General features: G+C 36.6%; 2 protein-coding genes across 5 annotated transcripts; both read right to left on the bottom strand.

Annotated features, from left to right (window-relative positions):
- Window positions 1-84: 84 nt before the first annotated feature.
- On the bottom strand, window positions 85-7,819 carry LOC137711698 (Calcium-binding EF hand family protein). Of its 2 annotated transcripts, none has more exons than XM_068450960.2 (13): window positions 7,386-7,819; window positions 5,806-6,880; window positions 4,944-5,162; window positions 4,624-4,862; window positions 3,467-3,541; window positions 2,940-3,011; window positions 2,756-2,854; window positions 2,438-2,509; window positions 2,247-2,361; window positions 1,578-1,646; window positions 1,107-1,404; window positions 945-1,023; window positions 85-848 (listed from the first exon to the last, which is right to left on the bottom strand). In XM_068450960.2, the coding sequence occupies exons 1-13, from the start codon at window positions 7,518-7,520 to the stop codon at window positions 285-287; spliced, it is 3,111 nt and encodes a 1,036-aa protein (XP_068307061.2). In that variant the 5' UTR covers window positions 7,521-7,819; the 3' UTR covers window positions 85-284. The 2 variants fall into 2 exon arrangements, with proteins under 2 accessions (XP_068307061.2, XP_068307062.2); XM_068450961.2 differs by having other exon boundaries at window positions 945-1,020.
- An 11,974-nt stretch (window positions 7,820-19,793) lies between these two features.
- LOC137711699 (uncharacterized) lies at window positions 19,794-25,021 on the bottom strand. Of its 3 annotated transcripts, XR_015963772.1 has the most exons (9): window positions 24,623-25,021; window positions 23,777-23,995; window positions 23,460-23,695; window positions 22,282-22,356; window positions 21,775-21,873; window positions 21,459-21,530; window positions 21,265-21,379; window positions 20,591-20,689; window positions 20,223-20,362 (listed from the first exon to the last, which is right to left on the bottom strand). XR_015963772.1 is itself a non-coding variant. In XM_088696101.1 (8 exons), exons 1-8 carry the CDS (start codon window positions 24,741-24,743, stop codon window positions 20,310-20,312), a joined length of 990 nt encoding a protein of 329 aa, XP_088552227.1. In that variant the 5' UTR covers window positions 24,744-25,021; the 3' UTR covers window positions 19,794-20,309. The 3 variants fall into 3 exon arrangements, 2 of the variants coding, with proteins under 2 accessions (XP_088552227.1, XP_068307063.2); XM_088696101.1 differs by lacking the exon at window positions 20,591-20,689 and having other exon boundaries at window positions 19,794-20,362; XM_068450962.2 differs by lacking the exons at window positions 20,223-20,362; window positions 20,591-20,689 and having other exon boundaries at window positions 21,062-21,379.
- Window positions 25,022-25,772: the final 751 nt, after the last annotated feature.

The raw sequence follows: 25,772 nt of genomic DNA, 5'->3' as shown, positions 1-25,772 counted from the left end.
CACTCCAAACTTTGATATACAACAAGATTGATTATTCTCGTCAATTATTTCATATCAAAAGAGAGTAATAAATTGTACACCGTATTGAACAAATATAAATGGTCTGTCATCAAATAATACATGGCCATACAAACAACAATACAGGTTCTTCCAAGCCATACACTTACACAGAATTTATCACACAAAAATTTGGCTACCATCGACAAACCCTCAACCCTCAAACAAAATGGAGAAAACAAGTAACGAATTTTCGGCTTTTTTCACGAGGTACAGTGGATTTCCCGTTAGAAAGCGCTCCAGTTATCAGATCCTTTCTTCGATGTTTGACTCTCTGATGAGACCTTAAATGGCCCAGAAGAGCCGAATGGATCTGTCTCGTCAAAAGAGTATGCACCCTGGCCAAAATCTTTGGTGCTGTCTATGGAGTCGAACCTTGTGAGCTGCGGCTCGCGACCCTGACCAAAGTCCCTGCTGCTGCTCATGGAGTCAAACCGACCAAAGTCCTTGCTGCTGCTTATGGAGTCGAACCGTGTGTGGCCCCCAAAATCTCTAGTGCTATTTATGGAATCGAACCTCGAGAACCTCTCAGGCTGGGAAGAAAAGCCAACGTCATGCCTGTTGCTGCTGAAGGAATCAAACCTTGATAAATTGTCAAAGTGGTAGTCCCCAGCCTCGCTGTATCTTGGAGAGTTCTGAAATTTGGAGAGCGGAGTGCTGGGAACAGAGTCTTCAAAGAACAGGCTCTTTTTCTGAAAGCTTGTTTCTGCGTGGGGGGAACCAGTTCTTATTGGGTTGAGACCAAAGTCATCCGATCCAAAGAAATCCTTATGCTTCTCAGCCTCTGAGCCCTGCAGGTTGACATCAAATATGGGAAAGATTAGTATGTTTGGTGTAATCTAATAATCAGGAGCTAGAATGGTGTGCTTCAGCATGTCCAGGAGTACCTTGGTGTTAAAACCCCAGACGGAGTCAGTATCATCATTATTGTCAAAGGCGCCACCCCAGGTCGATTCATCAAAACTTCTGTCACCAGAAATTTATAAAACCACCGTCAGGACTTATGGGGGAGAGAGAGTGATAAGTAAAGAAATGAATTAATTCCATACCCATGTGTTTCTGCATCTGCTTCAGAACTTTTACCATAATGGATGTCAGAGAACTCTCCTGACGGGCTTTCTGGAGCATTCCTGGCAGCTGGACTGCCATTTGAGCTTCTTCCATATTCATCTTCACCATGGGCGAAAACAGATTCACTTCCAAAGGCATGTTCCCCATTCCTTGATTTGCCATCAGCAAATGATGATGTATCAGGAGTGGAACTACGATCAGGGGAAGTATGTTCCCTCTGAACAGATGCAGATTGTGCTTTTGCCGAGGCATCAATTGTCAGATCATTGCCAAATCCTGAAAAAGTTGTTCACATGTCCACATATAAGAATGAACAAATATTTCTGTAACATCTCTGTTGGATTACTATGCTTTAAGTGCATCTGCATATTTGAGAATAATTACTAGATACTAACTCATTAAAAAAACAAAAAAATATATATATAAAATCTGTGAACAATAGGACAAACCTTCATCTTCAAACTTATCCCAATCTTCATCCCAAACAGCGGCTCCCTCTTGAATTCCAGGTTGCCAGCCTTAAGAACCATCCCATGCAAAAAATGTCAGTTAAAAAAAAACCAAAATACGAAGGCTAAATTTTGGGACTTCGTAACGAACACATCAATAATGATAAATTCAAGCATAAGTGCAAAGGGTTGAACAATATATAAAGTTAGTTTCTCATATAAAAAGGGTGTGAGCTTAAAGCAACTCGGAGTTTTCTTCCTTGGAAGTTTCCACAAAACTTTCCCATGCACAGGGCCACGTTACACATGCACTTTTTTTACGGCATCAAGACTTCCTTGTAGATAAACCCACATGGATAATTGTGTTGTATACTAACAAACAGGCTAGTGCATCTCTTAAACTCAGTTGACGGTCTTAAGCGGGTTAAATGAATTGGAAGATCTATGATTGCAATTGACTTGTGGAGTGGTCTTACAAGAGTGTCCCTCAAGTAAGCTTATTTGAAGGATCCCTGAACCGAAGCTCATTCTAAATATATCTGATTAGGCTATTCCTTTTCTTTATTATGAGTATACAGTAATATACTAGATTATTTGTATTCTCCTTGAATATGGGACATTGCTTAAGTGAAATAATAGAGTACAGGAAAACAAATGTGACTGTAGTACCAGTTGGAAGCTCAATTATTGCACTTGACTTCATGTTTAATCCATGTTTCTTGCATCGTTCTGTAAGAGCCTTTACTAGCTCCTCAAGATCATATTGTATACGATCAGCACGGACCTATCGTAGACACAATGCATCAGAGACAAACAAAGTTACACGCATAGTTCACCATAGCTAATGAGAAGGAGTTTACCTGAAGAATACCGTCTGCACTACCTCCTTGCTCCATTTTAACAATTGCTTGATGCAATTCCATTTTCCTCTCCTGAGAATGAGTCGAGTAATAAATAAGCAATGAAATTGAAGGTTGTTGTAAAAAAGGCACACTTCAAAGTAATAAAAGCACTCATTATACAACAAAACATTTGAATAAAGCAGCTACTGGGGGGAACTGCGTATTATTACTCGTGTATGAAAACAGCAGAAGAAAGAAAAAGAAATACATATATATGCCTGCAACAAATGGCATGGCTGCAATAAACCAATACTCCTGAAGCAAGAATATAAATACCTGAACTTCGCGAAACGTGGCCTCTTCAATAGTTAACTTAGATGCTATTTCTGCCACTTGTTTGTACTTCTCCTCATATTTTTTGGCCAGTAACTCAGCCTGCAATACAACTCATTAACATGAATTAACGGGAAACCATTCTTGCTAAATGTTAGTAGTACAATTCATCTTTGTAAGAAAATACCTCACGCTTGTCAGCAATTGCCCTTTCTGTGATCTCATTTAATCTGTTATCACATCTGCTTTTATACAGAACCTGTAAGAAATGACCAAAAGAAAGTTAAGAGAGGCAGAAACCATGCACTATGGCCAAAATTCCACTGCTTTAGAAGCTTATAACAATACCCAGCAGAAACATAGAACCAGAGGCAATGCCTGAATATTATACCTCAGAACTTAAAAGTGGATAAAGTCACTTGATTGAATTCAAGGATCCCGGTAGGAAGGTTACTAAAATCACTTTCTATAGCAATTTGTTATTTATGATCCCACACTACCATAACTAACATTATAGAATCACTAGACACCAATATAATGTGAAACAGAAGGCATTTCAACTACCCCCATGAACAAGCCCTCTATTGTCACATCCTACGGACAAATCAATATATCAACATATACAATTGAACAACTGAGCTATACTGTAAGGAAATTTAACAGTACTCTAGACCAATGACCAGAAGAAAAACAGCCAAGGACAGAGCTACTAACAAGTTCCTGCATTTTTGTGCGATAGAACTCCATCTTCTCTCTCGAGTCCAAAATCACATTCTCAGTTTCTTCAACCTGCCATGATTAAAAGAATGATTTCTAATCCCATGAAGACAAAAATTAAAAATCTGAGAAGAAAATATAATTATCAAATTACCAATAATACGAAACCTGACAAAGCACATAACTTTCTGCAAAATCATATAAAAATTCCTCCATTCTAAGACGGGTTGGGAGAGGAATAAGAATGATTGAGTAGTGAGTACTCACAAATTTAAAGGCAAGAGACACTCAACTCCAAAAATATGTCAACACCAACAATATTGCAGGAAAATAAACAAAAAGCAAATACACGAAGCATGGAAAATAAAGAAAAATCAAGGTTGAAACAATAACCAACTTCAAGATGTTATTCTTAAACTGTTTGACTGAGGATTAATTATTTTAACGAGGAGCAACTTCCAAGACTGTTGTGCTTCATCTCCTCTTTTTTTCCAAGACTGGAGGTATATCAGATGATTCAACAAAATATTCTGTCTACAAAATATTCCTGAGATCATTTCCACATAAACAAATTTTATGAGGTTCAAAATGATATTAAGATAACAGTAATATCTCTGGTCTTTCCTTGTTCAAGATGTTGGATTGAACTGGAAATTTAGAGTGGACTCAATTTGCAATCTAACTGTTGAACAGCGTTCTATACAATATAGGACTGTACTGTGCATAATATTGACCTAATGTGATCAGGTAGGACGCTTATTAGTTTCTCATTTAGATCTCATAAAGATACTTTTGCGTATTAGAATGGCTATATGCTGGTCTTTCAATTTATAAGTTACTTAGACTTTCAAAACTGAATAAACCTTAGGCTTTCTGTCTCTGTAAAAACTAAGTTTCTTAAGTGAAATTTTGCTTCAATGAAGTGATTTATCATGCTTAGGACTTAGGAGAAAAGGAAGAAGGAAACTTGTTCGGGACAACATGACCCACTTCGAGGGGAAGGAGAGGCGGGTTATGAACTTCCTGTCTGAGATTGTTGAGTAATTCATATTTGTATTACCAATATATCAAATGACACCGCAGAAAATAAAAGAGACTGTTAAAACTTGAAGCAAGACTCTGTACGTTGGAATAAAAAGAAGAAAGGAAATTGCCTTTTTCCCTGCATTAGGCTCTTCGGGTTTTGAGTTAGCTGAATCATGCTTCCCATTATCATGTTGGGTTGTATTCAAACCCTCCATCCCTCGCACTCTCAAATTCTGCTGATTTGGTTGCAATGCACCATCAGCCTGGGGAAGACTTCGTTGCATTGGTGGCCTCAAACCCGCAGCAGGTGCCACACCCTGCATTCCTTGATGTTGTCCACCTTGCATCCCTTGATGTTGTCCAAAACCTAATTTCAAGGAGAACGTGTATCTAATGAGCAATCTAATGAGGCGAACACTAAATGTAAAAAGAGAAATCTAGCCATTACCAGGGTTGGGACTCCAAGCTGCATTTCCATAAGCCACTTTGGGTTGACCAGTCATTGAGAGTAGAGTCTCATCATGCATCACATTATGTGGAAGTGTGTCTGGAAGAGGACGACCTTCCCTGTAACGTTCCATCAAATAGAGAGAAAAGCAGAACTCCCTCAAGGAAAGCATGCTGTCATTATCTTGATCAGATAAGTCCCACACCTGCTTTAAAACCTCTGAGAAATGCAAAAATGGACATTATTGAGCATTTGTTGAACCAAACAAAGTCTTCAAAAAGATTGTCCAATTACATGTAAAACAAAAAGCATAATTCCATCGATACAAACATCTTGAGGGTAACAAAGATCTTGGATCAAAATTAAATTTGGCCACTGTATAAATGTAAATTAAGTGCTTGACCTGTCCAATGACGAACAGTTAAATTACTGTAAAAGTAAATTGAATGTCCATTCATAGATGAATGGAAAACTGATTTGAATCAACCACATCACCACCAAAATGTACACCTTCATCCTGAATATTTTCAACGCTTTTACTAATATAATTTTTCACATATGAAAATCCACCACGTCACCTACACAGTTTACCACTACTGAACCCCAAATATCCTATTCAAATCAGTCCCTTCACACATGTTCAATGATCACGAGGTTGAAATGTGATATACACATTACCAATTTGATCCACTAATTCCAAGAAACTCTTAACAAATAACCATATGAAATGCTGAATGATGGACTTCATTTAAAGAAAAATTAAAAGGGTTACTTATTCTCCTTTTTCAAATTGTTAAATTAAAGATTAGTCATCTGACCTAGTGCATTAGTTATGCTTACATTCAAATCAAAAAAACCTTACCTCTTGGTAACCTCCAACTCAGAAACAGATTCCGTGCCTGCTCACCAGTGATTCTCCCATCTCTGTCAGTGTCTACTTCCATAAACACTTTTGTATATTTCTGGATATCAGATGGCTTCATCTTTGGCCAAGGAATCTGCGAATTTCCAGACGTAGAGTTTCCTGCTCCCACTGAACTCCCAGATGATGGAAAAGAGGAAGAAGCTGGAGCTGAAACCTGCTGGCTTGGGTTCGAAGGTCCCTGCGGCCGCTGAAACTGACTGCCAGAAGGCTGCATGGTGAATGCACTCAATGAATCAAGTGCATTGAGCTTACTGGAAGATTGGGGCCCACTGGAAACTGGAAGAGTGGCTGATGGGGTAGGTATGCTTCTAGCAGAATATATAGACCCAGAAGATTCCTGTTTCGGTTGACTGGGAGTTGCAGAAAATAAATCACCTGATAAAGCCGAACTGGATGCAATTCCATTGCCAGAAACAACTAATGCTTTGGAGTCACCAGTTGTCGGCAGGGAAGGCATGGAAACTGGAGGCTGTGAGTTTGGTGTAGATGAGGGCATGGAAGGACTAACCCCTCTGGGCCCAGCAGGAGATGCACCAGCGCTTCCACCAAGCCAATTATTTGAGATGTTTGCGTTTGGAACATTGGGAGGCCCCATACCACCACCAACACCTTGTTGGGGTGGACGAGAATTCACGCCAGTAGGCATTCCAGTCGGCATGGCTTGAGGAGGTCTCATGGACTGATTTTGCTGGGGTGGAAAATAATTCTGGTTCGAGGATGCATTAGGAACTCCTGGTCCTCTAAATCCAAAATTTTGAGATGTTGGCGGGGTTCCCATACCCATCTGTGGCCTAGATGCTGCAGCCACTGGATTTGATTGAGGTGCAGATGTGGGTGGAAGATTAATCTGAGGAGCAGGAATTTTTGCAGCAGCTGGACCGTATAATGCCGCCTTGACAATATCCGGAGTTAAATCTCTCTTACTCTGTGCAACAGTCACAAGTCTGAGTGCATTGTAAAATTCTGGCCGACCAAGAAAACCAGTTTTGTTCTGATCAGCATGCATCCATATCTGCAGCTCGTAAACATACAACATTTGGTCAGCCAGACGTACCATGCTAAATCAAATTCTGAATTCTGTAGATTAAATAAGTCCGAATATAAGCACAAGCAAGAGCAACACAGAAAACTTTCCAACAATCTTAAGCTGTTACAACACCGTGATGTATAATACTAACAATAAGATGAACAGAACACAGAGACATATGACCAACTAGGCACAATGTTCACTGAATATCAACTAGGACAAATAATAAACTCGTTCCCAAAACAATGAAGTCGTAAAACTGTCAATTAGAACAGGGTGAGAGGAATGTGAAGTTGGTCTATAGTAATCCATTCTCTGTAACTTCCCTAGTTTCTCAAACGACAGAATTCATACACTAATTACTATTTGTGGTAATTCAGATAGATATTCAATCTTATGAATCCACAAATACACACACAGATGGATGATGATTCAAATATATATATATATAAATAGAGAGAGAGAGAGAGAGAGAGAGAGAGAGAGGAACCTGAGCAAGAACTGGTTTGGGCAAATTGGAACCCTGGAAGAAAGCGACGGCTTCAGCTCCGCTGATCCTGCCATCTCCATCCAAATCTGCTCTCCTGAAGTAGGCTTCCAGCTGATCCGCATACGGACCCGCCATTTTCCTCCGATCTCACACCAGATCACCACCACACCCGCTCAACACAATCGCAATCCCCGAATCCCAAATCAAATCATACAGGACGTATACCACACATATACATACAGATACACAGTGGATAGAAATTGAATCTCTCTCTCAAAAATTTCTTACAGAAAGAAACAATGGCAAGTCGAATCGAATGCGTGGGAACCAGAGGTTGGTACTTGCAGGCTTGATCGAAGAGACGACGGAGAGAGAGAGATTTGGATATTTATTTCTATTTAAAAATATAACCAAAAAATATTGAGAGAAAATGTGACTACAATGCTTAGCCATCCTGGGTTGACCTCGCCCGACCCGAGACCCCGTGGGTCTTCTTTGCTTCTACAGACAGTTGGGGCCGGGCTTATTGGGCCCACGGGACCTGCAGTCCAGAGCTCAGAAGAAAAAAACAATTTTATTTGTTGGGCCACCAGCCCCAATAGTTTTTGGGCCCGCAACCCGCCTTATATTTTGATCTAATATTTTATTCTTTTTCTTTAGACCGTGACGTATATCTAATAGTCCTCTAGATACTCGTTCTAGAGTCTGAAAGCTATCCAAATTCACTCTACTTGTACTATATTGTATATTGTGTTTGCTTGCAGGTCATTAAAGTCGAATTGAAGTTTCAAATAAGTGTCATTGAAACCTGAAGTTTTTGTAAATTAATATATTCATGAAAACTTGAAGATTTTCATGCTAAAATTAAACCAAACATGTATAATAAAATCGAAGTGTTCAATCTTTTTATCTATAGATATCTTTTTTAGTACTATCCACAATCTTGTTCTTTTGTTACAACGATATGTCAAACCTTACCAAACTTAATTTTACCGCTCCAAAAGTCTTTGGCAGAAACTTGCTCAATTACCTGAGGAATTTGTGGCCTCCTTGACATTTACATGTTCCTGGTTCTTATGCAGGGTTCCAATTACAGATAGGAAGCTTAACATGGGCACTTGGCAGGTATTTAAAAGTTAAAAACAATAATTTTACTTTTCCCAGTTTTCTAATTGTAAATTGCTTGGATCTCTCAACCTTGTAATCATGGTTTATACTAGGGGTTTTTGAACATTAGTCCTTGCAAAAGATTAAAATTTTAAAAAAACTCGGTGCTAGATTACATATTCAATTTAATCCCTTAAAGTGTACTTTTATCAAAATTTATATTCAATTTTTGTTATTTAATGTGTATTTTTATTTAATCTCTCCACATTAAATTTTAATTTTATTAATATGCACATATTTAGTTCTTTAATTATAAATGAACATAAATGAGAAAATATTAAAAGAAATTTGTGATACAAAATATATAAATACATGATTGTGCTGTGCCGAAATATATATAATTGACTTTTTTGTACCTACATGATTGTATCGAAAAATATTATAATGAACCTAAATGTGTAACATTCCACATCGCCCAGGGGAGTGGATCATGTAAGCCTTATATGTATATTCCCATCTCTACCTAGCACGAGGCCTTTTGGGAGTTCACTGGCTTCGGAGTTCATCGGAACTCCGAAGTTAAGCGAGTTCGTGCGAGAGCAATCCCAAGATGGGTGACCCACTAGGAAGTTGCTTGTGAGTTCCCAGGAACAAAATCGTGAGGGTGTGGTCGAGGCCCAAAGCGGACAATATCGTGCTACCGTGGAGTCTAGCCCAGGATGTGGTGGGGGCCCGGGCCGGGATGTGACAATATGAACTCCGAAGCCAGTGAGCTCCCAAAAGACCTCGTGCTAGGTAGAGATGGGAATATACATATAAGGCTTACAGGATCCACTCCCATGAGCGATGTGGGATGTTACAAAATGTATGTACCGAAATGTATTATATTGAATTAATGTACCTAAATATCAATACTAAAATGTACGTACCGAAATGTATTATATTGAATTAATGTACCTAACTGTCAATACCAAAATGTATGTACCAAAATGTACATACCGAAATGTATGTACCGAAATATAGTATCATTGAATTAATATACCTGAAAGTCAATACTCAAATGAGAGGTATTATGTTTGAATCTCGTGGATGGCAAATTCGATACCAAATTAAGTTGTTCATTGTGTGGCTTAGCCAAACCCCCCCTCGCCTTAGTGTAAAATATATCGTTGTACTAAAAAAATAAAAAAATAAAAACTCAAATGTGTGTACCAAAATGTATGTACCGAAATGCATGTATATGTTTAATGTACCTATATGTTTGTATCGATGGATATACCGAAATATTTAAATATATTAATGTACCTAAATAAAGAGAATACAAAATTGTTATTGGACTATATATTATAAAAATAAAAATAAAATTAGTTGCCTAAACGTAGACATTAAAATATTATGATAAATTAAATTTAAATGTAATTAATACATTAAAATAGGAATAAAAAGATAAATAAAACATCAAAATATAACTAATAAATGAGATGATTAAATGTATTAGGGACTAAAATTGGATTTTAATCTTACACAAGGTTAAAGTCTAAAACTCATCTTTTTTAAGGATTAAAATGAAGTTTTCTATTTATGTATTATATGTGTGTCTGAATATGTTCAATTTTTCTATATATTCTTTGGTTCGTTTGTTCATGTTGAGGTATGTTGTTATTGTTGTTTCCGTAAATGCAAATTCAAATTATGTGCCTTTGTTTCGTATGGAATCAATCAAAATATTTCAAGATTTTAGTTTCGTATAGTAAATCGTGTTTTCTCTTTAAGCATGTTGTAATGTGTAATGTATTGCTATCATCATGTGTTTTGATCAAATTTCAAGTTTTGCACCATCACCGTCAGCCTATCTTATGCAGACTTCACCTCTAAGCCTGCAACAAAAAATATCAATGTCAAGAAGCTTACAAACTTTTAGTTTATTGGGAACAAACTCGCGGATTTAACCTTTGCATATATTCTTAGCCCCTTCTGTGCGATATAATTTTTGCGGTCTTTCACTTTGATGATGCTTTTTATTATTACTGTTGTTTCTAACAATGTATTTCCGTTGCCTTCCCTACCACATTCTCATTCCCAGTCCATTTCATTAAATTGCTACATCATGGTTCGGATCCTTGATTTCCACTACCATGGAATTTGCATAACTTCTTTTGCAAGATCAACTTGTAATTTGTATATGGGATAGGTTTTGATTAAATTGATTGATTTCTGTACATGATATTGCCTTTCTATTGATTAAAGTCTTATTTTTTTGTTACCTCCCTTGTAACTCGAACTTAATGTTTCTTTTTTTAAACTAAAATATCGCCACTATATACCTAAAACTCAATGTTCACTTCATTTTGATGGGATTTCGTCAATTCCTGTTACATATTTGTTAAGTTGCTTAGGTGGCACAAGTCTAATGCTGACTTATGATACCATCCAATAAAAAAAAGCTACATGTCATACTAAAAAGGAAAAGTATAAACACCCCATTAAACCCAGAAATCTTTTAGCACCACCACCCCTCACCGTCGAAAGGCAAGGACATAACAAAGAACAACGCCAACTTTCTCAAGTTTTTGATTACCAAAGATGAAATTTTTAGTTTTTCGAACTTTTTTAGGTAGGGGTCTGTACCCTGTGATGTTTTCTATTTTATATGAAGAAAGTGTTAGTACCTTCAAGGAAATACTAAACTCGGAAACAGAGAGAGAGAGAGAGAGAGAAGGCATGGATGAGAGAGGAAGAAGGGTTCATCGAAAAGGATGGCGTCTTAATCATGAAACAAACATGATTACATATTTTGTTTTTGTCTATTTATTCGCCTTTAATTTATTCAAACTTACTAATATTAAAACAAGAACGAAAGTAAGAGGACAACAAAGGAAGAGCGGAAAAATCAATTCCTTGCTTTTAAACCGTATCGTGCCAATGTTAAATTAGGTTATTCCAATTCCAAAAAATAAAATGAAACTTGCACGTATCATGGGGCTGGCAATATACAAGTACACCGGACTTGATTTTGAGATTGTGGTAATAAATTAGAGGGGAGGAAGGAAAGCAAAAGGGAGTATAAGTGATATTTATGATATACAGCTACTTATCTGAGGATTCAATGGTTGAAAATGATGTGTAATAAGTGTCTTAGTTTTGTTTCATTTCGATGCATGTGGATGTGGTTGCCATTTTTACCAATTGTTATTAAGGATGGTATTTGTGACATCCCACATCATCCAGGGGAGTGATTCCTATATGTATATTCTCATCTCTACCTAGTACGAGGCCTTTTGGGAGCTCATTGGCTTCGGGTTCCGTAGGAACTCTGAAGTTAAGCGAGAAGAAGGCTAGAGCAATCTCATGATGGGAGGCCCATTGGGAAGTTACTCGTGAGTTCCCAAAAACAAAACCGTGAGGGAATGGTAAGCCCAAAGCGGACAATATCGTGCTACGGTGATGGAGCGGGCCCGGGAAGTGATCCACCCCAGGCGGGGATGTGACAATTTGGAATCAGAGCTTAACCCTGGTTGCGTGTGTGCTGACGAGGACGTCGGGCCTCTAAGGGGGGTGGATTGTGACATCCCACATCGCCCAGGGGAGTGATCCTTATATGTATATTCTCATCCCTACCTAGCGCGAGGCCTTTTGGGAGCTCACTGGCTTCAGGTTCCGTAGGAACTCCGAAGTTAAGCGAGAAGGGGGCTAGAGCAATCCCATGATGGGTGACCCACTGGGAAGTTGCTCGTGAGTTCCCAAAAACAAAACCGTGAGGGAATGGTAAGCCCAAAGCGGACAATATCGTGCTAAGGTGGTGGAACGGGCCTGGGAAGTGATTCGCCCCTGGGCGGGATGTGACAGTATTGGTACGATTATCATACCAAAATTCATGTACCAATTACCATACCAAAATTTTGATATGACAAACTATATTACCATTACCGTGCCAAATTTTCGGTATACCGAATTTCAACATGCCAAATAGTTCGGTTGACATGGTATGATAATGGTAATTACCATTTTGTTTTGGACCATTCTTTTGGGCCAAAATTTGATTTTTTTTTTTTTTTAACAACCCAATTTAAGGCCCAAACGTGTTTTGGCCACTCCCTTTGGGTATCTAAAACTTTTTTATTTAATTATGAGAATTTTATAGAAATTCATTTAAGAAATAAGAAGTAAATAGATAAAAGAATTGCTAAAAGAATCCAGTATCCCTAAAAAAATGGTACAAAAATTCCTAAATTTCATCTCTACATTCTTTGAAATTGTACAAAAATTAACTTTATAGACAAAGCCAGGGAGAGACATCCCAATTTGATGAAGGAGAAGATGAGATGGACTCTGGAGAGAGAGAAAGTGAGTCGCCGGAACTGGAGCGACAAAGATGAAGTCGGTGGCTAGATGAGTGAAAAGATGAAGTCGGTGGCTAGATGAGTGAAAAGATGAAGAGTCGCAAAACAAGAAGGCTAAGGTTTTTTTTATTGGGAAAGTAGGGATTAGAGTGTGAGATGATTGGATAAATGACTAGGAAAAAAATATAAAGTGCATATATAATGATAATAATACCTAATTATATATAAATGAATAAATAAATGATATAATATTAATAGTAGTGGTACGGTAAGGTATACCATTGGTAATGATTTTGAATATCATTACTGTACAAAAAATGTATGGTATGGTACAAATACTGTACCATTACCAATGGTACAAATTTTTTGGCACAACTTTGGTATGGTATGGTTGATAAAACTTTTTTATTTAATTATGAGAATTTTATAGAGATTCATTTAAGAAACAAGAAGTAAATGGATGGAAGAATTGTTAAAAGAATCCAATATCCCTAAAAAAAATAATGCAAAGATTCCTCAATTCCATCTCTACATTCTTTAAAATTGTACAAAAATTAACTTGATAGACGAAACCAGGGAGAAAGACATCCCAATTTGATGAAGGAGAAGATGAGATGGACTCCGAAGAGAGAGTCGCTGTAACTGGAGCAACAAAGATGAAGTCGGTGGCTAGATGCGTGAAAAGATGAAGAGTCACAATGCAAGAAGGCTTAGGTTTTTTTATTGGGAAAGTAGAGGTTAGACTAGAAAAAAATATAAAGTGCATATATAATGATAATAATACCTAATTATATATAAATGAATAAATAAATGATATAATATTAATAGTAGTGGTACAGTACGGTATACCACTGGTAATGGTTTTGAATATCATTACCGTACCAAAAATGTATGGTACAGTACAAATACCGTACCATTACCAATGGTACAAATTTTTTGGCACAACTATGGTATAGTACGGTTGGTATGATAACTTAGCAAAAAATTCCACCCCTAATTATCATATAATTTCATAATTGTATCCTTATAATTTTTTAGAGGAAAGACACATGCGATTTTGACCTAAAAGTGAGTAAGTCATATGTGCAGAAAATTTTCAAGACAAACACATCCACTCAAATTTTCACAAATTCACCTCAAACTCAATTTTGGCATTCGCCGTCGTATATCTAAAAAATACAACACTTTCACTACAATGTGACGGTTGAAACTAAATATTAACACACTACAAAGTCTGAAGGTAGATCGAACTTGAAATTTCTTCTCCTTAGAAACATCCGTTGTGAGATCAAAATCAAGCTAATTGATGAACTATATAGTTGTGGCATGTTTTTTATTTAAATATTTTTTCCTAAAGTATAACATGTTTTTTACTTGAAGACACTGCACATTGCCCTTCACCCAAAACATCCATTTTTGCCAATAATAACAAAAACAAGTTGTTGGTTTTTTATTGTCATTTTCGGCAATCGAATTGAAGTAAAAATAGCAATCATGGAGCACTCGAAACCAGACCCTTCACCTACATTCTTCCGTCTCCACCGAATTCTCCTCCACTTTGTCCAAAGGCCATGGAGCATTCGAAATTCTGCGAAGGGGAACCTGCTGCTCCCTGCATAGAAATTCTTTTGTCTCCTCCAAATTCTCCTCCACTTTGTCCAAAAGCCATGGAGCACTCGAAATTCTGCGGAGGGGAACCTGCTGCTCCTTGCACAAAATCTGGGGAGAAGATGAAAGGTATGGACTTGGACAATGAACGTACTGATGCAGAGCACTTCCACACTGCTCTTGCAACATGCAATTCATCCGCTTTGCACTCTTTGAGGAAAGGCGATACATTCACTCTCAGGAGTCTAACGTTCAAGGTCACTGAAACTTTCGGAGAACATTGTGTGGTTTCCCTTGAGATCTTTTGCCAGGGGGAACCCATGAGAAGGGAGGATGATGTCGATGATGTTTTGAACATTAGTCCTTGCAAAAGATTAAAATTAAAAAAAAAAAAACCAGTGCTAGATTACATATTCAATTTAATCCCTTGAAGTGTACTTTTATCAAAATTTATATTCAATTTTTGTTATTTAATGTGTATTTTATTTAGTCTTTCCACATTAAATTTTAATTTTATTAATATGCACATATTTAGTTCTTTAATTATAAATGAACATAAATGAGAAAATATTAAAAGAAATTTGTGATACAAAATATATAAATACATGATTGTACTTTGTTGAAATATATATATATATATATATAATTGACTTTTTTTGTACCTACATTGTACCGAAATGTATTATAATAAACCTAAATGTATATACCGAAATGTATTATATTGAATAAATATACCTAAATATCAATACCGAAATGTATGTACCCAAAATGTACATACCGAAATGTACGTACTGAAATATATGTACCAAAATGTACGTACCGAAATGTACGTATCGAAATATATGTACCCAAATATATGTACCGAAATGTACATACCGAAATGTACTATATTGAATTAATATACTTAAATATCAATACCGAAATGTAGGTACCGAAATGTACATTATGAGATCAAAATCAAGCTAATTGATGAACTATATAGTTGTGGCATGTTTTTTATTTAAATTTTTTTTTCCTGAAGTAGAGCATGTTTTTTACTTGAAAACACTGCACACTGCCCTTCACCCAAAACAGCCATTTTTGCCAATAATAACAAAAACGAGCTGTTGGTTTTTGATTGTCATTTCCGGCAATCGAATTGAAGTAAAAATAGCAATCATGGAGCACTCGAAACCAGACCCTTCACCTACATTCTTCCGTCTCCACCGAATTCTCCTCCACTTTGTCCAAAGGCCATGGAGCACTAGAAATTCTGCGAAGGGGAACCTGTTGCTCCCTGCACATAAATTCTTCCGTCTCCTCCGAATTCTCCTCCACTTTGTCCAAAAGCCATGGAGTACTCGAAATTCTGCGAAGGGGAACCTGTTACTCCCTGCACAGAATCTGGGGAGAAGATGAAAGGTATCAACTTGGACGATGAACGTGCTGATGCAGAGCACTTCCACACTGCTCTTGCAACACGCAATTCATCTGCTTTGCACTCTTTGAGGAAAGGCGATACATTCATTCTCGGGAGTCTAACGTTCAAGGTCACTGAAACTTTCAGAGAACGTTGTGTTGTTTCCCCTGAGATCTTTTGCCAGGGGGAACCTGTGATAAGGGAGGATGACGTCAATGGTGTTTTGAACATTAGTCCTTGCAAAAGATTAAAATTAAAAAAAAAAAAAAAAAAAAAAACCTGGTGCTAGATTACATATTCAATTTAATCCCTTGAAGTGTACTTTTATCAAAATTTATTTCAATTTTTGTTATTTAATGTGTATTTTATTTAGTCTTTCCACATTAAATTTTAATTTTATTAATATGCACATATTTAGTTCTTTAATTATAAATGAACATAAATGAGAAAATATTAAAAGAAATTTGTGATACAAAATATATAAATACATGATTGTACTGTGCCGAAATATATATAATTGACTTTTTTTGTACCTACATTGTACCGAAATATATTATAATAAACCTAAATGTATGTACCGAAATGTATTATATTTAATAAATATACCTAAATATCAATACCGAAATGTACGCACCGAAATATACGTACCGAAATGTATTATATTTAATAAATATACCTAAATATCAATACCGAAATGTACGCACGGAAATATACGTACCGAAATATATGTACCGAAATATACGTACCCAAATATATGTACCGAAATGTATGTACCGAAATATATATACCGAAATGTATTATATTGAATTAATATACTTAAATGTCAATACCGAAATGTATGTACCAAAATGTACGTTGTGAGATCAAAATCAAGCTAATTGATGAACTATACAGTTGTGGCATGTTTTTTATTTAAATTTTTTTTCCTGAAGTAGAGCATGTTTTTTACTTGAAGACACTACACACTGACCTTCGCCCAAAACAGCCATTTTTGCCAAAAATAACAAAAATGAGCCGTTGGTTTCTAATTGCCATTTTCGACAATCGAATTGAAGTAAAAATGGCAATCATGGAGCACTCGAAATTGTACCCTTCGCCTACATTCTTCCGTCTCCTCCGAATTCTCCTCCACTTTGTCCAAAGGCCATGGAGCACTAGAAATTTTGCGAAGAGGAACTTGCTGCTCCCTACACAGAAATTCTTCCGTCTCCTCCGAATTCTCTTCCACTTTGTCCAAAAGCCATGGAGCACTCGAAATTCTGTGGAAGGGAACCTGCTGCTCCCTGCACAGAATCTGGGAGAAGATGAAAGGTATCGACTTGGACGATGAACGTGCTGATGCAGAGCACTTCCACACTGCTCTTGCAACACACAATTCATCTGCTTTGCGTTCTTTGAGGAAAGGTGATACATTCACTCTTGAGAGTCTAACGTTCAAGGTCACTGAAACTTTCAGAGAACGTTGTGTGGTTTCCCCTAAGATCTTTTATCAGGGGGAACCAGTGAGAAGGGAGGATGACGTCGATGGTGTTTTGAACATTAGTCCTTGCAAAAGATTAAAATTTAAAAAAAAAAATGGTGCTAGATTACATATTCAATTTAATCCCTTGAAGTGTACTTTTATCAAAATTTATATTCAATTTTTGTTACTTCATGTGTATTTTTATTTAATTTCTCCACATTAAATTTTAATTTTATTAATATGCACGTATTTAGTTCTTTAATTATAAATGAACATAAATGAGAAAATATTAAAAGAAATTTGTGATACAAAATATATAAATAGATGATTGTACTGTGCCGAAATATATATAATTGAGTTTTTTGTACCTACATTGTACTGAAATATATTATAATAAACCTAAATGTATGTACCAAAATGTACGTACTGAAATGTATGTACCGAAACATACGTACTGAAATGTACATACCGAAATGTACGTATCGAAATATATCGAAATATACATACCGAAATGTATTATATTGAATTAATATAATTAAATGTCAATGCTGAAATGTATGTACCAAAATGTACGTACCGAAATGTATGTACCGAAATATAGTATATTGAATTAATGTACCTGAAAGTCAATACTCAAATGAGAGGTATTAGGTTCGAATCTCGTGGAAGGCGAATTCGATACCAAATTAAGTTGTCTATTGTGCGACTTAACCGAACCCCTCTCGCCTTAGTGTAAAATATATCGTTGTACTCATATAAAAAAAAAAAAACACTGAAATGTGTATACCAAAATGTATGTACTGAAATGCATGTATATGTTTGTATCAATGGATATACCGAAATATTCAAATATATTAATGTACCTAAATGAGGAACATATAAAATTGTTATCGGACTATATATTATAAAAAAAATTAGTTAACTAAATGTAGACATTAAAATATTATGATAAATGAAAAAAAATAAAAATAAATGTAATTAATACATTAAAATAGGAATAAAAAGATAAACAAAACATCAAAATAGAACTAATAAATGAGATGATTAAATGTACTAGGGACTAAAATTGGATTTTAATCTTACACAAGGTTATAGTCTAAAACTCATCTTTTTTTAAGGATTAAAATGAAGTTTTTGATTTTTTCTTTCTTTATTTACATTTCTTTCAAATTTACCTTTTTTAATATTGCACCGAGAAGTGTTATTGATATTTCAAAAATCTCATTCTACAATCATCACAAGTGTATTTTTCTTTTCAAATATAAAAAGTTAGAAGTGTAGAATAAAAATTTTGGAGTGCTAATAATAATTCTCTATTGCACCATCGACAATATCTTATGCTCTCCTCATACAATCCCCTAATTACTTGAAAAAAAAATAAACAAGCCACAACTATAGGGTTCATCAATTAGCTTGTTTTTGATCTCATAACGGATGTTTCTAAAGAGAAGAGATCTCAAATTCGATCTACGTTCAGATTTTGTAGTGAAAATTTCGACGGGGAATACTTCAAGTATGATCCACCTCAAGAGATCTCAAGTTGCTGTATTTTTTTTTTAAATATCTCACAGGAAGTACCAAAATTGAGTTCGAGGTGAATTTGTGAAATGTTGAGTGGATATTTTTGTCTTGAAATTCTTCAGCATGCATGATTCGCTCACTTTTAGGTCAAAATTGCATGTCTTTCCTCTAAAAATGATAACGAGACAACACTGAAATTATATGACAATTGGTGAATGGTAACCACATCCACATGCATGTAAAGGAAACAAAACTAGGCACTTACTGCACCTTGATATGTGGAAGTTTTATTTATTTTTTATTTTTTTGGTATTGGAATAGTCTAATTTAACATTGGCACAATACTGTTTAAAAGCAAGGAACTGATTTATGCGCTCCTGATTTGTTGTCCTCCTACTCTCATTCTTGTTTTAATATTAATAAGCTTGAATAGAATAAAGGCTAATAAGTAGACAAAAACAAGATGAGTAGTAATACAAGCACAACATTGATCCATCTTTGGCGGGATTTGATAATCAGGAAATTAAACATTACAAATATATTACAAAGATAATTCTGAATAGAATAAAGGAGATGTGAAAATAATTACCAAAGCTTTCCAAGCTACAGGTTACCACGATATGTAATCAAGTTCGTTTCAAGATTCAGACCCCATCCTTTTCAATGAACCCCTTCTTCCTTTATCATCCCCGCCTTCTCTTCTCCCCCATTATCTTGAGCTTATTTTATTGGGTGGTATCATAAGTCAGCATTATGCTTGTGCCACATCAACAAGTGAGCCCCACTTATGCAACATAAGCAAACGTAACATATATGTAACGAAATTGACAAAATCTCGCCAAAATGAAGTGATTGAGTTTCCAGTTGTAAGTTCGGGATATTTAAATTTTAAGGGAAGAAAGTGAGATCAAGTTCGAGTTTCAGAAGAGATAACAAAAAATAAGACTTTGATCAAGAGAAATGCATCATCATGCACAGAAATCAGTCAATTTAATCAAAATCTATCAAATATACAAATTACAAGTTGATCTTGCAAAGAAGTTATGCAAATTCCATGGTGGTGGGAAGCAAGGATCCGAACCTAACCTAATCTTCTCATGTAGATCTTATAACGTGCATAACAAGTTACAAGTTCAGAGCTCTAACAATTTCAATCTAAGTAGGAGTATTCATTCTGAGAGCGTCGACAGCCATGTCTATTTCAGACCCACAAAGGATTTAGAAATGTAGCCCCTCAGATTCAGACCTTGACATGGTTTCATAATGAATCCAGCCTGAGAAACTTCGGAAACTCATTGATCAAAGATCTACATGCAGCATCAAGTAGCTCCCCATCATCGGGATCAGGTAGATATACTCTTCCACACTCTGCAGATGTCTGAAATTCCTCAAGCAAGCCTTCAACGCTTCCAAACTGATAGCCTTGTACCCACAAGGTACGATCCAACGAAAAGGGCGTCTGTGTTCACATTCACTGCTACGCTATGTTATGTTATCCACTGGCTGACTCCTATTGCAATGGCTGCCAATTTCTGGTTTCCTGAAGAAAAATTCAAATATAAACATCACAGAAAAATTCCAGCCGCCAGTTCGAGTACCAATATTCTTGGGTTTTTTTTTTTCCCTCTCTGAACACGACTAAATTAGGGAACAAGGAACCGTTACTTGTAAGGGAAGCTATGAGAGCAAAAACTCGGTACTGGCAATGATAATAAGCTATAATACAAAAGGAAGGAAATACATAATGCCTTTGTTTTAAGAAGCATACCATGCCAAACACCAGCATGAGGCCCTCAAGCCGCGAAGCCTTGACGCAGAATGTCTTTGAAAGTGCACGGATGATCACCTCCTCAGTCAAAGGCGAAGCCTGTGATTTATTGATGTGGCACGAGCACTACTAAATTAAACACTTTGCGCGACGAGGGACACTTTGTCGTGCAAAGCATCTTGAGGTCGCACAAAACCTATGGCGATGGATCAATCGTCGCGCAAAAGTCGTGAAAAAAGACCTTGCGCGACAATGAAGTGGACATTCGTCGCGTACTACGCAACGCTTTAGTACAAGTCGTGCGAAAGGTATACGGACAAAGGCTTTCGTCGCACGATATAAAAGGGTACAAGTTTGCTTTGTGACAAGAGAAAATTCTTGGGACGTCTACAATTCGTTTTTAAATATTTGCGCGACGAAAAACCTTAGACGCTCGTGATTTTGAGTGATGATTGCATTTGACTTGTGAAGTGGGTCTTAAAAGAGTATCCCTCAAGCAAGCTTACCTGAAGGATCCCTGAACTGATGCTCACTCTATATATATCTGATTAAGTTATTCCTTTTCCTTATTATGAGTATACAATGATATACTAGATTATTTGTATCCTCGTTGAATATGGGACATTGCTTAAGTGAAACAATAGAGTACAGGAAAAAGAATGTGACTGTAGTACCGGTTGGAAGCTCAATTATTGCACTTGATTTCATGTTTAATCCATGTTTCTTGCAACGTTCTGTAAGAGCCTTTACTAGCTCCTCAAGATCATATTGTATACGATCAGCACGGACCTATAGTAGACACAATGCATCAGAGACAAACAAAGTTACAGACAGTATTGTTCATCATAGCTAATGGGAAGGAGTTTACCTGAAGAATACCATCTGCACTACCTCCTTGCTCCATTTTAACAATTGCTTGATGCAATTCCATTTTCCTCTCCTGAGAATGAATCGAGTAAAATATAAGCTATGAAATTTAAGGTTGTTGCGAAAAAAGGCACACTTCAAAGTAATAAAAGCACTCATTATAGAAAACATTCGAATAAAGCAGCTACTGGGGAGAACTGAGTATTATTTCTCGTGTACAAAAACAGCAGAAGAAAGAAAAAGCAATACATGTATATGCCCGCAACATATGGCATGGCTGCAATAAACCAATACTCCTGAAGCAAGAATATAAATACCTGAACTTCGCGAAACGAGGCCTCTTCAATAGTTAACTTAGATGCTATTTCTGCCACTTGTTTGTACTTCTCCTCATATTTTTTTGCCAGTAACTCAGCCTGCAATACAACTCATTAACATGAATTAATGGGAAACCATTCTTGCTAAATGTTAGTGGTACAACTCATCTTTGTAAGAAATATACCTCACGCTTGTCAGCAATTCAAGGATCAATTGAGCCAGATGTCTCCCGGTAGGAAGGTTACTAAAATCACTTCCTATAGCAATTTGTTTTTTATGATCCCACGCTAACATAACTAACATTATACAATCACTAGACACCAATATAATGTTAAACAGAATGCATTTCAACGATCCCCATGAACAAGCCCTCTATTGTCGTATCGTATGGACAAATCAATATATCAATACATACAACTGAACAACTGAGCTATACTGTAAGGAAATTTAACAGTGCTCTAGACCAATGACCAGACAAAAAACAGCCAAAGACAGAAGCTACTAACAAGTTCCTGCATTTTTGTGTGATAGAACTCCATCTTCTCTCTTGAGTCCAAAATCGCGTTCTCAGTTTCTTCAACCTGCCATGATTAAAAGAATGATTTCTTATCCCATGAAAAAAAAAAGATTAAAAATCTTTGAGAAGAAAATATAAATATCAAAGTATCAATGATAACCTGACAAAGCACATTATTTTCTGCAAAATCATATAAAAGTTCCTCCATCTCTAATATGGGTAGGGAGAGGAATAAGAATAATTGAGTACTCATAAATTCAAAGGCAAGAGACACTCAACTCCAAAAATATGTCAACACCAACAATATTGCAGGAAAATAAAAAAAAGCAAATACACAAAGCATGGAAAACAAAGAAAAATCAAGGTTGAAAAATAACAGTCGTTGGTCCCTTTCAGACAAAACCTTTTTTCATGTTTAAACAATAAGCAACTTCACGATGTTATTCTTAAACTGTTTGACTGAGAATTAATAATTTTAACGAGGAGCAACTTCCAAGACTGTTGTGCTTCATCTCCTTTTTTTTCCAAGACTGGAGGTATATCACATGATTCAACAAAATATTCTGTCTATGACATATTCATGAGATCGTTTCCGCATAAACAAATTTTATGAAGTTCAAAATGATATTAAGATAACAGTAATATCTCTGGTCTTTCCTTGTTCAAGATATTGGATTGAACTGGAAATTTAGAGTGGACTCAATTTGCAATCTAACTGTTGAACAGCGTTCTATACAATATAGGACTGTACGGTGCATAATATTGACCCAATGAGATCAGGTAGGACGCTTATTATTTTCTCATTTAAATCTCATAAAGATACTTTTGCGTATTACAATGGCCATGCTGGTCTTTCAATTTATAAGTTACTTAGACTTGCAAAACTGAATAAACCTTAGGCTTTGTGTCTCTGTAAAAACTAAGTTTCTTAAGTGAAAATTTTGCTTCAAAGAAGTGATTTATCATTCTTGGGAGAATACGATTTGGGACAACATGACCACTTCGAGGGGAAGGGGAGGGCGGGTTATGAACTTCCTGTCTGAGATTGTTAGAGTAATTCATATTTGTATTACCAATATATCAAATGACACCCCAGAAAATAAAAGAGACTGTTGACACTTGAAGCAAGATTGTGTACGTAGGAATAAAAAGAAGAAAGGAAATTGCCTTTTTCCCTGCATCTTCTTCAGGTTTTGAGTTAGCTGAATCCTGCTTCCCATTATCATGTTGGGTTGTATTCAAACCCTCCATCCCTCGCACTCTCAAATTCTGCTGATTCGGTTGCAATGCACCATCAGCCTGGGGAAGACTTCGTTGCATTGGTGGCCTCAAACCTGCAGCAGGTGCCACACCCTGCATCCCTTGATGTTGTCCACCTTGCATCCCTTGATGTTGTCCAAAACCTAAATTCAAGGAGAACATGTATCTAATGAGCAATCTAACGAGGCAAACACTAAATATAAAAAGAGAAATCTATCCATTACCAGGGTTGGGACTCCAAGCAGCATTTCCATAAGCCACTTTGGGTTGACCAGTCATTGAGAGTAGAGTCTCATCATGCATCACATTACGTGGAAGTGTGTCTGGAAGAGGACGACCTTCCCTGTAACGTTCCATCAAACAGAGAGAAAAACAGAACTCCCTCAAGGAAAGCATGCTGTCATTATCTTGATCAGATAAGTCCCACACCTGCTTTAAAACCTCTGAGAAGGGAAAAAAATGGACATCATTGAGCATTTGTTGAACCAAACAAAGTCTTCAAAAAGATTGTCCAATTACATGTAAAACAAAAAACATAATTCCATCGATACAAACATCTTAAGGGCGACAAAGATCTTGGGTCAAAATTAATTTGGCCACTGTATAAATGTAAATTAAGTGCTTAACCTGTCCAATAACAAACACATTCATTACTGTAAAAGTAAATTGAATGCACATTCATAGGTGAATGGGAAACTGATTTGAATCAGCCACATCACCACAAAATGTACACCTTCATCCTGAACATGTTCAACGATTTTACTAATATAATTTTTCACATATAAAAATCCACCATATCACCTAGACAGTTTACCACTACTGAACCTCAAAGATACTATTCAAATCAGTCCCTTAACACATGTTCAATGATCACAAGGTTGAAATGTGATATATTTGATCCACTAATTCCACGAAACTCTAACAAATAACCATATGAAATGCTGAATGATGGACTTCATTTAAAGAAGAATTTAATGGGTTACTTATTCTCTTTTTCAAATTGTTAAATCAAAGATTAGTCATCTGACCTAGTGCATTGGTTATTCTTACGTGTAAATGAAAAACCTTACCTCTTGGTAACCTCCAACTCAGAAACAGATTCCGCGCCTGCCCACCAGTGATTCTCCCATCTCTGTCAGTGTCTACTTCCATAAACACTTTTGTATATTTCTGAACATCAGATGGCTTCATCTGTGGCCAAGGAATCTGCGAATTTCCAGACGTAGAGTTTCCTGCTCCAACTGAACTCCCAGATGATGGAAAAGAGGAAGAAGCTGGAGCTGAAACCTGCTGGCATGGGTTCGAAGGTCCCTGCGGCCGCTGAAACTGACAGAAAGAAACAATGGGCAGGTCGAATCGAATGCTAGATGCGTGGGAGCCAGAGGTTGGTACTTGCAGGCTGGATCGAAGAGATGACCGAGAGAGAAATTCGGATATTTATTTCTGTTTAAAGTATAACCAGAAAATGTAACTACGATGCTTAGCCATGCTGGGTTGACCACGCCCGACCCGAGACCCCGTGGGCTCTTCTTTGCATCTACAGCCAGTTGGGGCTGGGCTTATTGGGCACACTGAACCTGCAGTCCAGAACCCAGAAGAAGAAAAAATCAATTTATTAGTTGGGCCAGCAGCCCCAATAGCTTTTGGGCCCGCAACCCACCTTGTATTCCGATCTAATATTTTATTCTTTTTCTTTGAACCGTGACGTATTTCTAATAGTCCTGTAGCTGTGAGGATCCTCGGCGGATTCTTGTGAGGATCTTGAGAATTCTTAAATCACATCCGTTTATCGTATATCGTGCGGCCAGGACTATTGTAAATTTTTTTATTTAAAATTGAATATAAACAAATACTTAATGAAAATTGGCCGCACGATGTACGATGAACAAATGTGATCGAAGGATCTCCGGGATCCTCACAAAGAGGAACCGGCGAGGATCCTCACAAAGAGGATCCGGCGAAGATCCTCACAAAGAGGATCCGGCAAGGATCCTCTCTCGTCCTGTAGATACTCATTCTAGAGTCTGAAAGCTACCCAAATTCACTATACTTGTTATAGATTGTATATTGTGTTTGCTTGTAGGTACCCAATGAACTGGCTCATTAAAATCGAATTTGAAGTTTTGAATAATCATCATTGAAACCTGAAGTTTTTGTAAAACAACACGCCCATGAAAACTTGAAGATTCTCATGCTAAAATTAAACCAAACATGTATAGT

This window comes from Pyrus communis, chromosome 6, assembly GCF_041283825.1.
Source record: "Pyrus communis isolate YQ-2024b chromosome 6, ASM4128382v1, whole genome shotgun sequence".
Classification (NCBI taxonomy): domain Eukaryota; kingdom Viridiplantae; phylum Streptophyta; class Magnoliopsida; order Rosales; family Rosaceae; genus Pyrus; species Pyrus communis.
This window is presented reverse-complemented; position numbering and strand designations above follow the sequence as displayed.

Bases quoted from the DNA above. Each gene is read 5' to 3' on its own strand.
- LOC137711698 (XM_068450960.2), bottom strand. From the start codon at position 7,520: ATGGCGGGTCCGTATGCGGATCAGCTGGAAGCCTACTTCAGGAGAGCA. The intron at 5,163-5,805 runs GTAAGGTTTTTT...TGCATTTCTCAG, and splicing joins GAGTTGGAGGTTACCAAGAG to AGGTTTTAAAGCAGGTGTGG. The intron at 2,855-2,939 runs GTATTTTCTTAC...GTTGTATTGCAG, and splicing joins CAATTGCTGACAAGCGTGAG to GCTGAGTTACTGGCCAAAAA.
- LOC137711699 (XM_068450962.2), bottom strand. From the start codon at position 24,743: ATGAAGCCATCTGATGTTCAGAAATATACAAAAGTGTTTATGGAAGTA. The intron at 23,996-24,622 runs GTAAGGTTTTTC...TTCCCTTCTCAG, and splicing joins GAGTTGGAGGTTACCAAGAG to AGGTTTTAAAGCAGGTGTGG. The intron at 23,696-23,776 runs GTAATGGATAGA...CCTTGAATTTAG, and splicing joins TGCTTGGAGTCCCAACCCTG to GTTTTGGACAACATCAAGGG.